Here is a 21,608-nt window from a genome sequence, read left to right on the forward strand (position 1 = left end):
TCCAGGACTAGTTTAGTGAGCATGAGGACAAACTGTCACATCTCTTCTTGCCACCAGACACCAGACCTAAACATCACTGAGCCTTTGTGGTCTTACTTTGGAGGGAACGGTGCTGGAGGCTATCATCATTACCAGAACTTGACACTACTTTGTGGGAAGAATGGTGTAAGACTCCCTTGCAAACCACAAAGAACCTGTATTTCTCCATTTGAAGAGGACTATAAGCTGTTTTGAGTGCCAAAAGTCTCTCAGTATCGTGTTAGGCATGGTAATGTATTTTTTTTTTTTTTTTTTTTTTGTGTTTCCATATTTTTGTCTACCTCTTGCACTTAAAGTACAAGACCATGCTGCTTTCTATGATCAGTTCCCATAATAAAATAGACAAACCTTTAAAGGTGAGTGCAACACTACAATGACATTTGGCCAGATTTAAAAGACATGTGTAATCAATTTATTGACAATAATGAAACAAGATATTTTATTATACTGATGAAAAATTTACGTAGGTAGCTTTCACAGATAGTAAGTATTACTGCCAGAAATCTATGCTACTCCAAAACACTGTAACAGCTGAGAACTGATAACAATTAGTTGGATACAACCACATGCCTTTACACGAACACCCTATTACCCTTTCTGGAATGTTTTTATTAAATGATTATATTAGTTTATCTTAAATAATAAATGTTATTATACAACAATATTTACAATGCTTTCAGAAATGATGAACAGTTCTGACAATAATATAGACAATAACAACAATTTAATGGAAAGAATAAATTGCTACTCACAGACTGAGCAACAGACAAGCACAATGAAAGAGAATGCTTGATATATTCAGTGGGCAAAGCATGTGAACCTCTAGAGTTAACAAATTACTTTTGTTGTTGCAGATACTCTGTTATACAGACTAACTGATGAAGCCTCACCATGAAATTGTTTCAAAATCCAGCCTCATCAGCTCTTTCTTCAAGTTTAAGAGCCACTGGTTATTCAATGATGACAAAATAGGTTAGCACTGAAAAGAAGTATGTTACAAGGAGAAGCATGCTAATCAAATCTGAATGAGCAGCAGCTAAGAAACTTTAAAAGAAGCTCATGGGGCCATATTTTGATGCAATTGTTGAAACACTGACTTGGGGAAACTCTTCCAGCAGTTATGATCAGTACAACAGAGCAACTGAGAGAACAAGTGAAATTAGTGGGTTCTTAAGTGTACGACAGGCTTTGACTGCTGAATATATTTAGCATTCTTGTTCACTGTGCTGCTCTATGAATAAATGCCTCCTCTGTGTGGTGAGTAGTTAAGAATCCTTTACATATTGTTATTCCATCTTGGATTTTACATTGTTTGATAATAACTTAATACTTTTCTGCTACATATATACAAACATACAAACACCAACAAATGAAGTGACAGTTCTTTCCTGAACTAGAATGGTAACAAAACCATATTCTCATGTGTAGAGAGATGTCCTCCCTGTTTTATGCTATGTTTTTGTGACCCATTTATTTTGGTGTGTATCCACTCTGAAACAAACAGTTCAATGCATTTTTCACATATCTTATAAAATCATGTGAAGACTGAAAAAGAAGTCAGACATTATGATGCATGTAATCAGAAAACATATAATACTCACCCACTGAGTGGCCATAATTGCAAGAGTTGTGTTTGAAATTTTAGGGCCAATCAAAGGATTCATCTGAGCCATGTAACAACATAACCAGCTGAAAAATAATAATAATACAATGAGTGAATAGAAAAATATTCAACTGAGGGATGCAACATGGAAAAGTGTACATGTGTGACACACACACACACACACACACACACACACACACACACACACACACACACACACACACCTCTTTAAACCAGCACTGAAAGAGTGTGTGTATTAAAGTAGATGTTGTTAACAAACAGGTTTTTCTTAAAAAGTGAATATTAGCCCTCACTTCACCCTATTACAAGTTGCTGAGGTCCAGCCGTCCTTCTCTCAAGTTCTTGTACGCAAGCTATTCTCTGTGCCCTGTGATACACCACCCTAGGACAATGGTTCCCTGCACCATGGTGGTGGTTCTGAATGGTAAAGGTACCAGAAGGTAAAAACTCCTTTAAGTATTCACCATATTTTAAGTAAACATATGAGAGGTTGATACATTGTCTAGTGTGCTTTTGTGAGCATTCATTTCAACTGTTTCATTTTGATTCTACCGTAAGAGGCATTTTGAGATACATGCCACGAGTTGCTGCCTTTTGAGTAATGGGTGAAGACCACAATAAAGTGTTTCTCAATACTGTTGATCTTACAATATATTTAACTAGAACTGCAATGTAGCTTCCTCACCATAAATTCAATATCTTCACATGGAATTATGTCATCTTTAAATGAAAGAAGTTCTTCCTGTCTTAGCACACAATTCAAAGACAATGCAAGCACTGTGCTAAATAAAGGATGGTTTTCTGTATTTGTTCTTGTGCTTTCAGTGTGGGTACGATGTGTTCTCTCCAAGTCTACATCATGCTATAAGGAAACCATGTCATTAATCTAATAGTGTACATGTGCAGCTTGCAAAGTGCAAAGCTGGGCACATTTATTGTGGAATCAGTAACATTAAGACTGGATTGTGAATGGAGAAAAGCTACGTACACCAGTAGCAAAAAACAATCAATACCTTCACTGTGTGGTATCTCTGGTAATGTTACTGACTGAAGGCAACTAAAGTGGAGTCACACAATTTGCAGTAAGTATTCTTGAATTTGAATCAATAACAACTGCCAATATGACTGATTTAGAGGTACATGTAATGAATCAATTTCATACAACCTTTACAGTCCAGGCTGTAAATGAAGTAAGTCCCTTTCAGAGTATGCTGATGAACTAGCTCCATTTTTTAGTAATCATATACAACTTTTCATTTGATGAAAGATCTGTACCTAAAGGCTGGAAAGTTTCACAGATGACGTCATTACACTAGACAGGAAATAGAAGTAATACACCAAATTATTGATCCATATTTTGATACTGATCTGTCAAACGATTTTGGAACACATATCAAGTTCCAGCATTACAAATATCTCTAAGAAAATAATCTATTGACACACAATCAGCACAGACTCAGAAAATGTAGTTTTATTCAGGAAAGGTAAAGAGTGTTATAAAAATGGAATCTTTCATAGTTTTAGACTTCCAGAAGTCTTTTGACATAGTTCTTCACAAGCAGCTGCAGATCAAATTGTGCACATATAGGGTATTGTCATGACTATGCAAATTGATTTGTAATTTCCTGCCAGAAAAGTCATACTTTGTAGTAATTACTGGGAAGTCATCCAGAGAAACTCAAGTAATATGTGATGTTTTCCAAGAAAGCGTTATAAGTTATTTCCTATTTTTAACCTACATAAATGATCTGGAGACAATCCGAGCAGCCCACTCATATTATTAGACTGACAGCATCATCATTAAATGAAGTTATCAGCCAGTATGATTCAGGCAATATCTCTGCATGGTGCAAAAAGTGGCAACTGATCCCAAAAAATAAACTGTGAGGTTCTGCGGAGACTACAAAATAATAATAATAATAATAATAATAATAATAATAATAATAATAATAATAATAATAATAATCATCATCATAAATAATAACTTCTGGTTACATGATAAATCAAAGAACTTTAAAGGTAGTCGGCTGAACTCAACATTCTGGGATCACAGTTACAGATAATGAACTGACACGGTCAGATAACAAAAATTGTGGGGAAGGTGAACTAAAGATTGCATTTTATCACAACAACATTTTAAAGGTGTAACAAATCTAATAAGATGACTGCCTACAATGCACTTGTCCATTCTCATCTGTAGAAGAGCTGGGCAGTACAGTTTTTGTACTGAATGACTGTTGTGACTCGCCGATCATTCAAAGTGCCGCCGCGCAATTACACGCGTCCTCTACATGCAGTGCTGTCTGCCAGCCATGAAGCAGCCGCGCCACCTAAGCGGCTAGCCAGCCAGTGGCCGCTAGATTTGGACTCTGTGCTCATTTGAATGTTACCGTGTTCACATGTCTTGCTTGCTCAACTTGCTCAGTGACTTACATGTGTTGTGTCGTTTTGAAATATAAGTGTTCAACTTGACGTTATAACAATGACAATGATGGAAGACATTCAAAAAGCTCTAAGGAGGGCAGCTCATTTTGTATCATCAGGAAAAAATGTGGCATAGTATCACTGATCAGATATTTGTGCTGGAATGCAAATCATTAAAACAATGTCATTTCTTGTTACTCAGATAGGTGAAATTTCAGTCAACTTTCTCCTCCAAATGCGAAAATATTTCTTTGACTCCCAACAAAACAGAGAGAAATGACTATCGTAGTAAAATATGAGACATTGGAGCTTGCATGGAGACTCTTAGGTGTCCATTTTTCCCACAAGCTATATAGGGGTGAAACAGTAGAGAAACAGTCAGAGCAGTTCTACGAACCCTATGCCAAACTCAAGAGTGTAAACAGCAGAGGAATTATATAGAGGCACTCTGCGCAAGCAATTACATCTTGTAATTTGTTGTTCCCATTTTTGATGTTAAATTTATTGCTGACCTCATTTCTGTTGCTCCTCATTACTTTTGTCTTCCTTCTGTTTACTCTCAATCCATATTGAGGACTCAGACTGTTCATTCTATTTGACACACCCTTTTAAGTCTTCTGCACTTTAACTAAGGGTAGCAACATCACAAGCAATTCATATAACTGATATCCCTTCATTCAGAATTTTAATCCCACTGTTTAATTTCCCTTTTATTTCCATAACTGCTTCTTCACTGTAAACATTACATACTACAAGCAAAACACAATAACTGTCTTACAATCTAATTCAAGCACACCATTCTTGGTCTTCCGTTCTCACTCTTCCATCTTCTTGTACATGCTGTATTTTATCAGTCTTTCCCTATAGCTTACTCCTATTTTTCTCAAAATTCCCAACATCTTGCACCATTTTACATTAACAAAGCTTTTTCTAAGTCAGTGAATCCATTGAATCTGTCGGGTTTTCTTCAGTTTTGCTTCCCTTGTCAAATATGACATCTGAACTGCATCTCTAGTGCCCTCACCTTCGCGAAAGCCAAACTGATCATCATCTAACTGGTCCTCAACTTTCTTTCCCAGTCTCCTGTACATTATTCTCGTAAGTAACTTGGACGCCCAAGTTGTTAAGCTGAATGTGTGATAATCCTTGCAGTTATCAGCCACTCTTGTTTCTTCCTCTACTACATCCAACAAGTCCCCACACTCTTAGAGGCCTTTGGTGTACTCTTTCCACCTACCAGCTCTCTCCTGTCCACTGAACTGTGGAATTCTCATTACCGTTACTTTCAATTTTACTAAAGGTGGTTTTGACATTTGAAGGGCTCAGTGAACTAATGGGGTATCCCATGGTGTGATGAAAATTTAACTAGGTGCACATTATGTGAGCTGCGTCCATCTGGCATCAGTACATTGATCTATCAAGAGTACAGGATAGCTCCACATCAGTTCTAAGAAGGGTAAGATAGCAGACCTTACAAAGCAGTCTCAAAATTCTAAATAGAATAAGTGTGTATCCCATATCTCACTGATACTTGGGTTCTGAATGACTGACTGGTTACTGAACTGAGCAATGGGAGAGCACCCTTATACCCTGAGTTTATTATAAACATAACTGACACATCAAGTGACAATTTTCTTACAAATAACCAAACTATAAAAATTGAAGGCAAAGGAAGAGAAATCCAGAACATTGGAAATATTACAGCGGAAAGAAGACATCTAACCGTGGACAAGAATATATTACAGAGGTAAAATTATACCTGCTGAAAGTGCGCAGCAGCATTCAATGCTGCCAAATACCGTACAATGGTGTAGGTACAAAGATACTGCAGAAGGCAGAAAGAAAGGACTTTGTAATACTTATAATAAAGTACGAGTTCAAAAAGTTCAACGTGGCTACCTTTTAGGCTCAGTTGAACGGGTTTGTTGTAATAGACAGTATGTTAAAGACATTAAATGCTGAAGCATGAAGAAGACAAAAGCTTTCAGTATAATGTTAAAACAATAACCAAGGTCAAGTTGTGCAAAAAAGTGCATTTCTGTTTGTGCATGGAATCTCAAAGAAGTGATTCAATTACTTAAAATGTATGGATTACATATATTATTTCAAAAAACGATTCTAAGTCTCCTAAATTATATTCTTAATGAATATCAATTAGAATTAAGGTTATCGACACTATTTCATACCCACAAGACTACTCCAATTTAGTGCAAATCTCAGTTTTGAAATACGATAAAATGTATTTGCAGTTCCTAATAGGAGAGAGTCACTGCAAGTATTATTTAAGTTGTTCCTCCAAATACCAATGGCGACACATCTAGTTTACATACTCCAACAGACATGAACACGCGATCTAGTGTCCTCATGTGCGCAAATATGACGTCGAATCTGCAAAGCAGCACACTACATTGTTCACTAGGTACTGATCTCATTCCCTTTCTCAGACTGTACACAGACCTTATATTCTCAATTTCAGTTCAGTTAAGAAGTGTATAGACTGTATGTCACATAGTTGCTCTTTAAACCTACACGAATACAGATTAGTTTTCAGTAACTATTTCAACATATTCCTCAAACTTCTATGAAAGGGCATACGTAAGATAATGACAAAGCTGCAAGCACCCCACTTGAAGATATGGTCTTACATAATCTTCTACATCTAAAGAATACTAACCTGAGCTACAGAAGTACATCTGAAGCAAAGAAAATGTTTCTCAATCCCACATGTGACACACTGATTATTGCAACAGAAAAGCATTACTGACACCTACAATTTCAACCAAAATTGTGTTTTATTTAAGACAACTATGGACCCAAAACTTTGGTGTTCATGTTTGTAATACAACTGATGTGCTTGCATGTGTTTCGCCTGAGTGTACAGCAGGATAGGGAGCAGATGAAGTGGGTAGCTTTTTGCTTTAAGCTATCCCAAAATTAGAGAAAACAATTAACACATTGTTTATAGTGATTTTTGTGTAGGACAAAATAAGAACTTATGTGGGTTTGGATCTCCCTGATTGAAATAGGCTGGATTGAGAGTATGGAGAAAAGATTTTTGGTACCTGGCCATACCAATTTGTCTTTTGATGCAGATTCTGACATCAGTGGAAACTTACTGACACACACAACATGTTTACAGCCCTCAAGATCAGGCAGACCTGATCCAAACGCAAGGAAAAAACAAACTGTCTGCTGCAGTGGAAATGCAGAAAGATGATTTTGTTGGTTTAACGCCATTAACAAAAATAACAAAAAACCGTCTGGTAGGACCTTCAAAAGATATCAGTTCCAACATTTCAGGGAGGGCATAAAGTTTATGTACAGTTATATAAGTCGGCTATATTAGTAGGGTGCGTCATTTTAGAGGGTAAAAATAAAATTTCATGATTTTTGTGAATGAGGGGGCCCAAAAATTTGGCTTTTGATGTGTAATATCCTTTTTAAAAGGTTTTCCTTAATTGATAAACATTTAGCTCAGTACATTTGGGCTCGATTATAATGCGTATCTAAATATCCAACAAAAGGGTCATAATTTAATATTAACTAATGAAAAATTTGTTCAAAAAGTGGTTTAATGAACTCAAACAATTTTCTTTGCAATCTGTCAAACAATTAAAACACATTACAAAAATGTAAAAAGCTTCAGTCACCAATATTGATCAAATCTTGCTCCGATTCGTTCCTAGAAATCATTCTTCTGAGTGCTTCCTGGCCTCTAGCACACCCCTCTCACTTCTCGGGAATACATGCTTTGCCAGAAGCCTTTGTTCCTTGTTTCACACACCTATCTAGTGGCTGTCTATTTGGCTCTAGAACAAACTTTCATATTTCTGTTTTGATTTTAAAAGTAACTGAAGGTTCAGATACTTTTTCTGACCACTCTATCAATTCTAAAACAAATTGCATATGAATTTACTGTAGGTGTCTTCCTAGAAGGAACAGATAGGTTTCCTGGTGTGTCATCATCATCATCATCATCATCATCATCATCATCATCATCATCATCATCATCATCATCATCCTCTCCCCCCCCCCCCTTCAATTCAGTCATCTTCCTTCTGCATCCCTGCTTTCTTTTCTTCTTGGTCTTCCATGCATAAGTTGTCTAATGCACCAATTCACTAAATGTGAACCATGATGAACGTTGAATTGATGGCAAAACAATATATGCTAGTGCCTTCTTCTGGGATTTTAAAAGCTTCAGTTGAAGAATGTGGTGGTGTCCTGCCATCTGAGAGAATTTCGATTTTGATTGTAAACCAACAGGGATAGTAAAAGGCATCAGTGAATTCCATAACAGTTTTAACACCACCAAGTTGTTGCTTTTAAGGCCACATTTTCAAAGCCGTATTTAACAAACCCTATTTGCTGTTGTTGACCACCAAGAGTGGCTTGCAGGACCAATTTCTAATACTGACATTACATTTGGAAGTGCATCTGCCCTTATAGTCAGAGTTATCCTGTGACCACAAGCCTGACATGTAGAGACGTCTTTTACAACAGTGTCACTCATTATAACCAGAAGCTCTGGCAAGGAAATTCTGAGAAACGAGGATTGATTTCAAATTCTGTTCCATTATGAAGCATGTTGCCAAAGTTACAGCTCCACAAGTGTTAGACAAAGTTTTCCCATCCAACTGATCACGTGGCTCAAAGATACTCATTAGTATGAAAAGCACAAACCAACCAAATGAGTTTATGATTCTTTTTTGTCTCAACCCAATGCATAACTCCTTCCCAACCAGTGTTAAAATTCATTCAGTCTCCACCAATAGTCTGCAAACTTCTATAAATACTGTTTCTTTTCTTAAAAAAAACCACTAAATGATTATCAATAACTTCAGCAGGTTTACTTCCAATCAAGTTGTTCTCTGGAGTAAATTAGCAAAGGTACCTTCCACCTGGCTGACTGCAAACAGTGTAATGCTCTTTTTTCACAATACTTGGAAACTGACTGCTTGAGTTATCTGCTTGTAACACAGCTTCACTGGACTTCTGGGTTCATCAAATAACATACATTCAATCTTGCCTATCCTGCATCAATCATGAAATTCTACAAGTTATACATGATTTTCTCTTGCGTCCTTTTTACTGTATTGTAATAAACCACTTGTCTCCTTCAGTAATTAATCCAGCACCAAATGTGTAGCTATTTCAATGGCATCTGTGGCACATAGAATGGTACCATATCTAATACTTCGCACTGAAACATTGTGCAATTGTACTGTATAATACTAGTTTGTATTTCAAATAGAGGGTACATCAGGATCATCACATCATGTCTGTAAAGGGTCTTCAGAATCTTCATCTCTAACATCATCTGCCTCTTCATCTTTTGCCAGAGAAAATAATTTCATTTTATTGTAATGTGAACTCTTCCTTGATTTTCTGCCTATATTCAGGAAGTCTTCTTAATTCATTTTCTTGCCTCTTCTGCATTTTAATTTGTCTTCTGTGCTCTGGTAGATCTGTTAACCCAATATGATGCCGACCAACAGATCCAACTTTCTTTGACCTTTAATAAACATCAGTCCTTTGACAGGGATCTTCACATCCTTAGAACAAGAGGAGGGAGACGTGCACTCCATGTTTACAGTTAGCTTCCCTTGGACACTGACCCTCAAATTCTGGACACAGCTTAATCTCACACTTGCAATTGAGGATATCAAGGTGCTCGTCAACGTTGCTACGAAAGTCTCTTTCACTTTTCCTCTGCCAGGCGATATGTTTTGGCATTTTCCCAGTTTTCCTCTCCCTTCTTCAGGACTGTGTGGAGTGTTTATTAAATGGCTGATGACTTCTGTATTTGGCTAGTGCGACAATCTTTTAACTGCTTAAGTAATGTCTGTTCTAGACCTATTATTCTCTGCAGCTAGACGTAACACCACTGCCATAACACTCCCTTATTGCATTAGTTTTGGAATTCAGCCTTGCAACTCTCGCGATTTACTTCAGGATCTGGCTATGCAGTGCCCCTTCTTCCTCGGCATTTTACTTCTTTCTTTCAGGCAGATTTCTATAAATGAAGTGGCTATAAAACGAAACACTGCTTCTCTACTCAAAGTGGAGATTGGTTCCTATTAACTCTGTATATTACCACAAACTTTCACAAGAGGTTACACATTACATGGAAACCAACTAATATTACTGCCTCAAAGACCTCCCGTTAATATTCTATGAATAGTATACAACAACAAATGCTAATATACATCATATTAGTCTTCCTTTGGGCTGAAAATCTTCCCCAGTAACACAGCTCCTTGATTCCTTCTTGCTCCACAGAGGTTACAAATGCACTCCAGCAGGTAGACTCTGCACCTATTGAGTAATGCTTTCCCACAGTATATTGCTCCATGTTAACCACCTAATTGCAATCACGCACATCTTTACTTTGAGCTCTATATTTGACGTATGTGATACATGCCCTTCCATGAATGGCGTGGATCACTACATGTGATTCTAAAATTTATAATTGGTATCAAAAAATAACTACTTCCTAGCGACCACTTTTCAAGCACTTCTGGATAAATATCCTTTGCAAGAGTGACTGTAGGGTAATTTCTGATGTTCTATCCACTTTTGTCTCTTAGGACATCAAGCAAAGTTTGGAGATCAAAAAGCAGCATTTTTCAACCAGTTCCTACAAAGTAACTCATTTGAGTGGTAGTTTCCAGCCTTGTCTTCGTTTTACTAGCCATGGTTCCTAATTTCCAGATTTTGAAAATGGAAGAAACTATTTGTGCTTGGAAAAAGAAAAACAAGACACTTAACTATTTGTGCAATATTAAGAAAAAGACACTGCTGTAAATGAGTATTGCTAGATTAAAAACTTTTACAGGTGGTTTAAAATGATTACAGATTTTATAGTATATTCTTATCCTTAGGGCACAAGTACAGAGAGAAATAATGGTAAGGCAGTTCTTGAAAGAAGACAGTTTGGGCAAATTTTACAAGAAACATCAAAATACCACAAACCTGCAATAGCTATTTACCAAGCAACACAATGTAACTGCCATTTCTTGTAGATATAATTGGGAATTGCTAACCAAAACACAACTTTAAGACCCCCTCATATTTTGAAAGGATTGGATTGGATTGTTTGGGGGAAAGAGACCAGACTGCGAGGCTATCTGTCTCGTCGGATGAGGAAAGGACAGGGAAGGAAGTCGGCCATGCCCTTTCAAAGGAACCATCCCGGCATTTGCCTGGTGCATTTTAGGGAAGTCACGGAAAACCTAAATCAGGATGGCCGGACGCGGGATTGAACCGTCGTCCTTCCGAATGCGAGTCCAGTGCGCTAACCACTGCGCCACCTCACTGTCATTTTTTGAAAGAATGAAGTCAAAATATTTAACATGCCCTACTACACTAGCACAAATCTGCATGAAGGCATAGGTAACCAAAGAAAATAACTGACACTGTTTTGGAACCTAAGTATCCTAGTAACAGGTCCATCAAAGCTGCTACACTGTGTGACAGAATGTTTATGTCGAAGTTTGTAGCCCTGTTTACAATAACTTTTATCAAAATTTGAAGTCAAACAATGGAAATGAAATACAAGAAGATAATGAGCATGGTGTTATTTAGTATGTTCAATGAAAATGATATTTAGTTATCATTTCCCTATTGCTTTCATGAGAGAAATACAAAACGTACAAAAATCAAATGAGGGTGGACTTGTCTGCTTCAACTACATAAGCAAGTCAAAGAGTTCGAAAAAGGGTGTGACAGTAGTTGTGACTCGATATGTAAAAGAAAAAGAGCTAATCAAAGCAGCATCTTGCACAGGAGGGTCTAAAGGCACAACAATGTGAGAGGGGGAAGAAAGTAACCTGTGGTCTCATGGGGTGGGGGTGGGGGGTACCTGCCGCAGGTGTAGGCTCTCCTCCCCAAAAACACCTGTAATACTGAAAGTGTAAAATCCACTCTCCCTCAGGAAATTTAATACTTTGGTAGTAGCTGTATCATCCAAAATCATCTGAGATAGTGAGGTAGGCAAACTGAGTGCATACCGCATGTTGACCAGCAAGGCGCACTCAACAATAACATGTGCTGTCATCAGTAGACTGCTGCAGCTCCAGTGAGGGGGACCCACCTGACACAGAAGGAACTTGCGGGTGAGTCGTGTGGCCGAAGTGCAGTTGGTAAAACACAATGGCATTTTCCGAGAGGCCTGGACATGCATATGCCACACCTTAGTGGACCCTTTAACCACTCTCCAATTGTTTTAGGTCATAGTAACCTGCTGTTACTGTTCCCAGACCACCAAAGTTGTAATTGTAAGTTGGTGTCCAGTACTCTGACATCAAGTTGACCCCCCGTACTTGCTTCTTAGCTAGCCTGTCTGTTCATTTCCTGGAAAGCCTATGTGGCTTGGTGTCCACATGACTGTCACTATCCTTTCAGAGCTGTAGAGTTAAGCCAGTGGGTTCTGGATGGTGGCGACCAAAAGATTTTTGGGACAGCACAGGAATATGCTTTTTAAGCAACTCGTGGAATCGCTTCAGTTTGTCAAGGTCAGGGATTTGACGTACCACAAAGCCTGAGATATGGCAACCTTGAGCCACTGGACACATGATAGCCAAGTTACCTTAAGAATTGAAAAGTTTCAATAACTTCAAGTAAAAACAAGATAAATTTGTAGGTGCAGGTGCACAGTCCGGACACAGTAAAAATGCACAACTCTTGATTTTGCAAAGAGAAAATTGATACCTTAGATACACAGTCCCGTCTTGTACGCTCCAGACAGTCACCTGAAGTTCGTGCTCAGTTGAGCACAGTGGTTCAGAGATTTAATATAGACAATGATTATCTACACACAGTGACAAAAAAGAGACTGTAGGACCCACTACCATTGGTAGTGATAGTAATTACGCTCAGAACCGATAGCTGAGGGACTCCAGTTTCCTGTACATATTTGTTGCTGAGAGTGAACCTATCTGAACCCTAAAAAGTCAGAGATAGGAAATTCTGAATAAAAATGAGTAAACTGCCCCAGAAACCACACACACCTAGTGTAGATAGGATGTGATGTTGCCAGGTGGTATCTTACGCCTCCTGTAGGTCAAAGAACACAGCAATCAGATGTTGGTGATGCACAAAAGCACTGAACTGCAGATTCCTAATGAGCCAAATGATCGTTGATGGACTGAAAAGCCAGACAGCCACTTTCGAATCATGATACATGCCCTCCGGCTTCACGGCACCAACAAAGGCGGTGACTGACCATTCATTCGAACAGCTTACACAGCCCATTCATAAGAGACTGGCCAGTAGTTAGTAAAAATATGTCCCCCTTTCCCAGTTTCAGGACAATAATAATGATACCTTCCACATTGAGAGGGAAAGTCTTCTTTGCGCAAATATGATTCAAAAACCTGAGAACATGTTTCATGCTGTCAGCACGAAGATGTCCAAGTGTTTGGTTGGAGACTCTGCTAACATTGTATGACAGCCTTTTTTTTTGTTTTGTTTTAGGGCACAAAAACAACTAAGATCATACACGTCCATGTCAGAACTGCAGAGTACGAAGGCAAAAAAGGAGTTAAAAAAACGGCTACATGTTAAGCCCAACTGACAGAAGGAAAGACAGCTAAAAACATGGACTTGCAGAAAAGTCCATAAAATACTGCATAGATACAGCAGAAGTCTTGAACTAAAGATTAAATGTCCTCTGCCACATTGCTATGACGGATAAAAAGTAAAACGCGGTTGACAGCCCACGTGTCATTTGGTAAAATGGCCGATAACTCAGACAGCAAACTTACATCAGAGTGTAAGTGGTTAAATAAGGACATTCATTCAGGAAATGGCATTCCACCAATGACTGAGGACAATGAGGACTAAGTGGAGGTGGATCACCACATAACAAGTGGCAATGGCTAAAACGCATCCTAGCTATAATTATCTCCTTGCAGCGAGAGGGCCATGAGGGCAGCCAAGCCACTGGGGAAGGTTTCATTCCCCGGAGCTTGTTCCCATGAAGGGAAGACCAGTGGTGATGTCAAAGTGACATTGCCTGCTGACAGAGGGCAACACAGAGATCACCTAAGGGAAGAACTAGTGAGCCGAGGTTCAAGGACTGCAGCTTTGGTAGCACCATCAGCAGCTCCGTTGCCTGTCTGACTGGCATGACCAGGGGCTGACATAAACATCACAGTGGCTTCATCAAGAGCGATCAAGTGAAAGCTTTCCTGGACTTGTTGAACTAAGGGATGGAAACTGTACAGCTTACAGAGGCTCTGAAGGGCACAGAGACTCGGAGTAAATGACACAATTTAAAAGTGTCTGTCACAAGATGCACTGCATGGCCTGATACAGGGCTCCACTGTAATACTGAGCTGTGTTCCAGAACCCAGTGCTGAAAACTGTTGGTGCCAATGATGAAGGCACACCCAACACCACGGTTAGTCTGAGCCTAAATGGATGTCATGATAGTGCATTGTATTGAGGTGGCATAAGATGGACAGAGGTGCAGATGCATAAATGAAGCACCCATAGTTGAATTGACAAGAGACCGGTACAAATGGAGGAGTGAGATCAGATCCGCTCCCTGGAAGTACTGCCAAAGACACATAGGGAGGGACTGGGTACAGCAGGCAGCCAAGTAAGACACGTGGAGGACCAAGAAAGTTTCCTATCAAGCACGAGCCTCAGGAATTTTGCAGTGTCAATGAATGGAAGAGCAACAGGCCAAAGATGTACAGACTCCAGAAAATCATACAAAAGGGTTTGTCAGTGGAAAGCTAAAGCCTTTGTTGATGCTCCACGAGTAAAGAGAGCTGTGTGCATTGAAGGATAGTGGGCAGCATTCAGTAAGGTGTTTCCAGGTCAGAAAATGAGGATGTAATTACTGTAAGCAGGCACTTCAGTGAAGTGTGCCACAATTCATCAAATACCACGGAATCAGTTTAGACATTACCACTGACAATGATGCCAGGAACTGCCTCGGTTTGTGGATGGTCACAAATGCAGCATAGTTTAATCCATACTTATGATGATGGGGTATGGGATCACATAGATTATACATATTGCTCCCAACATTCCTGTTTCATTTTCTGTATTAAAAACTGCACCTTCACCCATACTCTCTTGAATACTGTTAAATTATCCACAGAGGGATGGCACTTGTGCCGTTTAAGCTCCCTGCAGCATCCCTAGTAGCTGTGACTATCTTCAAATCACCATGGCACTGGTGGTTATCAGGATGAGCTGGAGGAGTAGAGCATCATTGCTGCTACAACTTTAATAGTATCAATAGTATTCTGTACCACTTTGTTACACGAACGGCTGCTAAAGTGGCTGTAGAGGAGAAAGCTTGACAGTCACTTTTCTGAAGATATCAACGTGAAGCATGTCCCTGATGTCTAAGAGGAGAGGGAGAGAACAATAGGAAAATAGTCACTGTCACAAAGATCACCACGGATGCACCATTGAATCAGGGTGCAAACACTCAGGTTGCAAAATGTGAGATCAATAGTTGAGTGTTCCATGGTCTCCACTGAAATGTGTTGCAGCTCCAGTGTCAAATAGGCAGATGTCAATTCTGAAAGGAGGTGTTCTTATACCCTCCCTCTGTGAGAGAGAGTGCCACTATCCTACAGAGGATTATGGACACACTGTGCGGATTGGTCATAATAGCTGTCCCCACAGGACACCAGACCACATGCCCTACAGACAGCCTCATAGGAACAGCGGGAGAACATGTATCTGAACAATTGGCACCTAAAGCATCTTATCTGAGGAGGAAATACGGTCTGACATCACACCAATAAACCATGATCTCAATCTTGTCAGGCAAAACATTGCCTTCAGAGGCTAGGATAAAAGCTCCAGTATCCATTATTATCCTTGGGTCCCCTCTGGATGTGCCTAACAAAATAGACTCCATGCTGCACCACATCAGTATGCATATCTTCATCAGTTTGTACCCTTTGGTCCCGATAGAAGACAACACCTTGAATTTTATTGAGCTTGTTATGAGGAGAATTGGTGACTGGTATATCTCCAATCTTGACACAGGCCTGAAGTGCTTGCAATTGGTTGGCATGATACGTTTTGATCAGCAAAGACCTATTTCTCATCATCTCTATTGCAGCAACCTCCCCAAACCGATCATTATTTTCAATGAAAAACAGGCTTCACTGCTAAAGATTCACTATCAGCCATATGGACAGTAGCTCAGTGAAACAGGGCACTTTTCCAGACAGACTTGAATAACCGAACATCACCCATTGGGATATTTTGTGATCTCTCAAAGCCGCTCGACAGAGTGAATCATGAAATTCTTCATGAAAAGCTTAAGTACTGTGGTATGAGTGGGACAGTGCACAAATGGTTTCATTCATACTTAACTAGAAGAATGCAGAAGGTTTAAATTAACTGTACAGATAGTCTGTAAAAACCAGCAGAGTCCTCTAATTGGAGAGATATCAAGAATGGTTTCCCACTGGGTTCAGTCTTGGGACCCTTATTGTTCTTAATATATATTAAGAACTTGCCACTCTATACTAACGAAGATGCAGAGCTAGTTCATTTTGCTGATGATACAAGTATAGTAATCACACCCAAGAAGCAAGAATCAGCAGAGGAAATTGCAAACAATGTCTTTCAGAAAATTATTAAGTGGTTCTCTGCAAATGGACTCACTAAATTTTGAGAAAACACAGTTTATACAATTCTGTACAAGAAATGGCATAACATCATTAATAAAACCAGATTACGAATGGAAGTCAGTTGCTAAGGCAGAATACTCAAAATCTCTGGGTGTGTGCACGTTGATGAGAAATTGAATTGGAAGAAACACACCGATGATCTGCTGAAACGGTTAGGTTCAGCTACTCATGCTATTAGGGTTATTGCAAATTTTTGTGATAAACATACCAGTAAATTAGCCTACTATGCCCATTTTCATTCACTGATTTCATATGGTATATTTTGGGGCAATTCATCATTAAGAGAGAAAGTATTCATTGCACAAAAGCATGTAATCAGAATAATAGCTGGAGCCCACCCAAGATCACCTTGCAGACATTTATTTATGGAATTCGGGATATTCACAGTACCTTTGCAATACATATATTCACTTATGAAATTTGTAATTAATAACCCCTCCCAATTCAAAAATAATAGTGCAGTGCATAGCTACAACACTAGAAGAAAGGATCATCTTCACTACTCTGGATTAAATCTCACTTTGGCACAGAAAGGGGTGAATTATGCTGCCACAAAAATCTTTGGTCATTTGCCAAATAGTTTTAAAAGTCCGACAGTTATCCAACCACCATTTAAAAGCAAACTAAAAGAATTTATTAATGACCACTCCTCCTACTCAATGGATGAATTCTTAGATATGAAGTAACCATAAAAAATTAATTATTTTATGTAAAGAAAATTTACATTAAAGTGACACATTACGCATCAGTACGAAATGTCGTATTCATGATCTATGGAACAAGGATTAATGCATGTATGTATGTATGATACAATACAATGGCCTATAATCCCTTTCAGTAATTTTGTTACATATACAAGTGCAATGTTATGATTCACTATGGGTGAGGTGTTTTCCTTCTGTTGCAAGATGGATGTCCTCTCTTCAAATTTTGGGATCAAAACAAGCTTACCACATATTATTGAACAACCAGACAAGAATATCTTTTGACAAAAGACTGATACCATATAACACATGGAGAACTGATAGTTGTAAACTTCACTACTGTCTGAATAAAAATTTTCCTGTCACTTTAATTATCTGCTGTCATGAATGAAAAACAGGATTTAGACTGGTTGTGCCTGATGTCAGAAAAAATGCTTAGTCATTTTCAGTAATCTAACTTCATTCAGTGGTGAGTGTCACTTCCTTACAAGCATTAGGTACTTTTATGCATTCCCTTTCATTGGAGAGCCTTCCAATTAACTCCAAAACTCTACCACGTGTTGTGAAAAGACTAATATGACAAGCACAAACACGCGATTATTTAATCTCAGGCTAGTAAATAGTGTGGTTAGTGTTAACCCGAGGAAGTTAAGTCTGTACAGTATTCTGAAGTCTGCTTGCATTTAAACCCAATTACAGAGCTGCATCTGTCAATTCATCAATGGCAAGACAATGTAAGACTTCCCTGAAATAATTGGAATGGCCATGAATGCTCAAGGATCGCTATAATGGTGAAGTTTAGTCAATCCTCTTTGTTCAAATACTGTTGGTTGGCTTACTGCAGAAGAGAAAGTAGTCATTTTTGGAACACTGATTACCTACAACATTGAGTTTAGAGAGCAAGTATGTTCATCTAGACTTCGCTAATGATTTGTTTTGATCCTGATTATCGTTATAGCACCTCTGTGTAATATGCATAATACAAAGTCCTTCACTACAATTACACGATACATAACATACAGGAACTTCGGGGCCATGATCCACTAATTTTACAGAACACCATAAAGTAATTCACTGTACATTTTACTCTCTCTCTCTCTCTCTCTCTCTCTCTCTCTCTCTCTCTCTCTCTCTCTCAATCTGCAACTTGTTACACGCAATAAAATAATGCAAGATTTGCTGCATACCTAGCTCAGAGAGTCTTTCTCTAATTTCACAACAATCCTACCAAAAAAAACGAAATACCTATATCCTCCCGAACTGTATGAATTTATACTCTTCAAGTCTTTAGATTGTTGTGAACGAGAGCTAAGATACTGCGAAAAGAAGGGAAAAAAATTGTACTTACAAGAGCCAACAAGTTGCAGCCGTCAGCATCAATACAACTTGTAATACCCTGTGAAAAGTTTTAACTGTTAGCTTCCTGCAAGTAACATATGCATGAAATATTCATGGTATAAAAGCAGAAGCTACATCACTAACATAAATCGGACAAATTCTATCATTTGACAACCCAACTTCCTTACCCTCTGTTGGGTCCTTTAGGCACTACAAATGGTAAAACAATACCAACGACACCCCAGATTGCAGTAAAGACAATAATAGGAGTGGCTGCGGCTCCCATCTCGTTCAGTGCGTTTTAATGACAACACGATTCTAAGTCTCTTCGACGTACACGCCTTCTTTTCTCCTGTTCAGCAATCACTAATCATATGATCTGTTACGTCAGTGATACAAACATTGTAACAAAAGGTTCTCAAACTTCGAAAGGATGTCGATTTCTTCTGATCGATATAATAAGAAGATGCATTGTACTGGTAGCAATACATCATAACAACAACTTACCTCCTGTGCAGTCGGTAATTTCTACGTCTAAAAGATATCCGAGTTTGGAGAAATCCTGATTGTTAGGTTTTGAATATTCTTCTTAAGACCCTCAACATGCAACGGATTGCCTGTGCAAAGTTGTATGAATAGCGTATTTGCGCAAACTGATCTTTGCGTGTGAGAAGATGATTTGCGCAGGTACGACATGCGCGCAAAACTTGATGTTTTGAGAAGTTTAAGAGAGACTACTCAAATTTGTAGGTTTAGATCACACATCTGTACAAAGAAACTTTAGCGTATGGTAGGAGACAGCCGCAACTCTGGTGCTAAAACGTGTTTGAGTCAGAAGTTTGTTCAGTCAGTGAAATAGACGTGACCTCTTTGAGGATGTCCACATTGAAACTGGTATCACTGACAATGACGCGTTTGTGGCAGCAATGATTACCAAAGTTCAAAGGACAACTAAAATAATATATATTTTCAGTAAACTACTTAGAAAAATCAGTCGTATCTCAGTCAGAAACTTGAAACTGTCAGCACAGGACGGGACCATGTAAAGGATCTCTGGCTCAAGTTTAAAAGAATAGTTGACCATGCACTGGATAGGCGCAAGTACTCAGTAGAAAAGTTCATAATAGAAGGGAACCTGCGTTGTATACAGTCACTGTAAAGAAACTTTTAAGCAATTATTGTATACTAGGTGTAAAACAAAGCTTTGGGGCTGCCCCTACAGCAAATACAGAAACCTAACATAATTTTAAAAAATTCATTGTATTGTGAACTGTTTACCGCAAAAAGCTAACCAAAGTAACTAAACATATTAAATGTAGTGCTCTGGGATTGTTGGCATACTTTCACTCAGTACTATCCTATGTAATAATCTAATGTCTGTCATGACAGTGCAGCAAAAAAAAGTACACCATGTTTGTTCTAAGGAAGTATACAGTCGGAATATTGCGTTCAGCTGATAACGGAGGAGCTTGGAACAGTCCACCTGGGAACATAGTTATTACGACACTTCTCATGCATCCACATATAATTTGTGCTTCATAAAAAAGTGATTTAGAGGTGAACTGTATTATTTGGTTTTCTCACGTGCATGTATCTCCCACCTAGAGCTCCAAAATAATTTGGAAAATGAGTTTGTAAATAAAACATTCTGATTTATTTATCCAGCTTCAGTTGTCTTTTTGACATATAAATAGGTTGGAGTCATTTCCACAAGTTATGTATCTCTGACTATTTCTTTAACAGGTGTACTGTCAAGAAAATATTCGGAATCTAGGGACTGGAAGCAGTTCCCTATGTATAAATATCTGTGGACAGTATTATTAATAGTTTACAAGTTTTATAAAACCACGTACAATTGAAATAAGTGCATGTATTTTATTTTTTACAGAAAAAAATAAATTTGTTGTCAAAATTTAAGATCTTGTTTTCAAACATTACACGCAAACTTTGATACCAGTGCGATCATCAGCTGCAGCAGACTGTTTGAGCACAGAAGACCCATCCAGTGCAACAGTATCTTGCAATCTACTGAAGCGCCAAAGAAACTGGTATAAGCATGTGTGTTTAAATACAGAGATATGTAAACAAGCAGAAAACGGCGCTGCGGTCGGCAATGCATATATAAGACGACAAGTGTCTGACACAATGGTTAGATCAGCTACTGCTGCTACAATGGCAGGTTATCAAGATTTAATTGAGTTTGAACGTGATGTCACAGTCAGCGCACGAGCGATGGGACACAGCATCTCCATTGTAGGGATAAATTCGACAATGTAAAAACATTTCAGGAGAGTATCGTGAATATCAGGAATCGGGTAAAACATCAAATCTCCGATACCTCTGCAGCCAGAAAAAGATCCTGCAAGAAGGAGACCAACGACGACTGAAGAGAATAGTGCAATCCTCCCGCAAACTGCTGCACATTTCAATGCTGGGCTATCAACAAGTGTCAGTGTGCGAACCATTCAACGAAACATCATCGATATGGGCTTTGGGAGACGAATGCCCACTCGTATATCCTTGATGACTGCATGACTCAAAACTTTACCCCACCTGGGCCCATTAACACTGAAAATGGACTATTGGCGACTTGAAACATGTTGCCTGGTCAGGCGAATCTCGCTTAAAATTGTATCGAGCAGATTGACATGTACAGGTATGGAGACAACTTAATTAATCCAAGTATCTACATGTCAGCATGGCCTCTTCAAGCTGGTGGAGGCTCTGTAATGGTAGGCGGCCTGTGCAGTTGGAGTGATACAGGATCTGTGATATGTCTAGATACGACTTTGACAGGTGACACAT

At 38.7% G+C, this 21,608-nt stretch overlaps 1 protein-coding gene across 1 annotated transcript; it reads right to left on the bottom strand.

Annotated features, from left to right (window-relative positions):
- Positions 1 to 428: 428 nt before the first annotated feature.
- Positions 429 to 19,443, bottom strand: LOC126266907 (V-type proton ATPase subunit e 2-like). The gene is made up of 4 exons (XM_049971584.1): positions 18,992 to 19,443; positions 18,814 to 18,861; positions 1,641 to 1,728; positions 429 to 1,530 (listed from the first exon to the last, which is right to left on the bottom strand). The coding sequence occupies exons 1-4, from the start codon at positions 19,087 to 19,089 to the stop codon at positions 1,510 to 1,512; spliced, it is 255 nt and encodes an 84-aa protein (XP_049827541.1). The 5' UTR covers positions 19,090 to 19,443; the 3' UTR covers positions 429 to 1,509.
- Positions 19,444 to 21,608: the final 2,165 nt, after the last annotated feature.

This window comes from Schistocerca gregaria, chromosome 4 (genome assembly GCF_023897955.1).
Source record: "Schistocerca gregaria isolate iqSchGreg1 chromosome 4, iqSchGreg1.2, whole genome shotgun sequence".
In the NCBI taxonomy this organism is placed as follows: domain Eukaryota; kingdom Metazoa; phylum Arthropoda; class Insecta; order Orthoptera; family Acrididae; genus Schistocerca; species Schistocerca gregaria.

Excerpts from the sequence above, each read along its gene's own strand:
- LOC126266907 (XM_049971584.1), bottom strand. The coding sequence starts at position 19,089 with ATGGGAGCCGCAGCCACTCCTATTATTGTCTTTACTGCAATCTGGGGT. Across the intron at positions 18,862-18,991 it reads CCTAAAGGACCCAACAGAGG|GGTATTACAAGTTGTATTGA; the intron begins GTAAGGAAGTTG and ends AACTTTTCACAG. Across the intron at positions 1,531-1,640 it reads CAATTATGGCCACTCAGTGG|AGTGGATACACACCAAAATA; the intron begins GTGAGTATTATA and ends TGTTTGTTTCAG.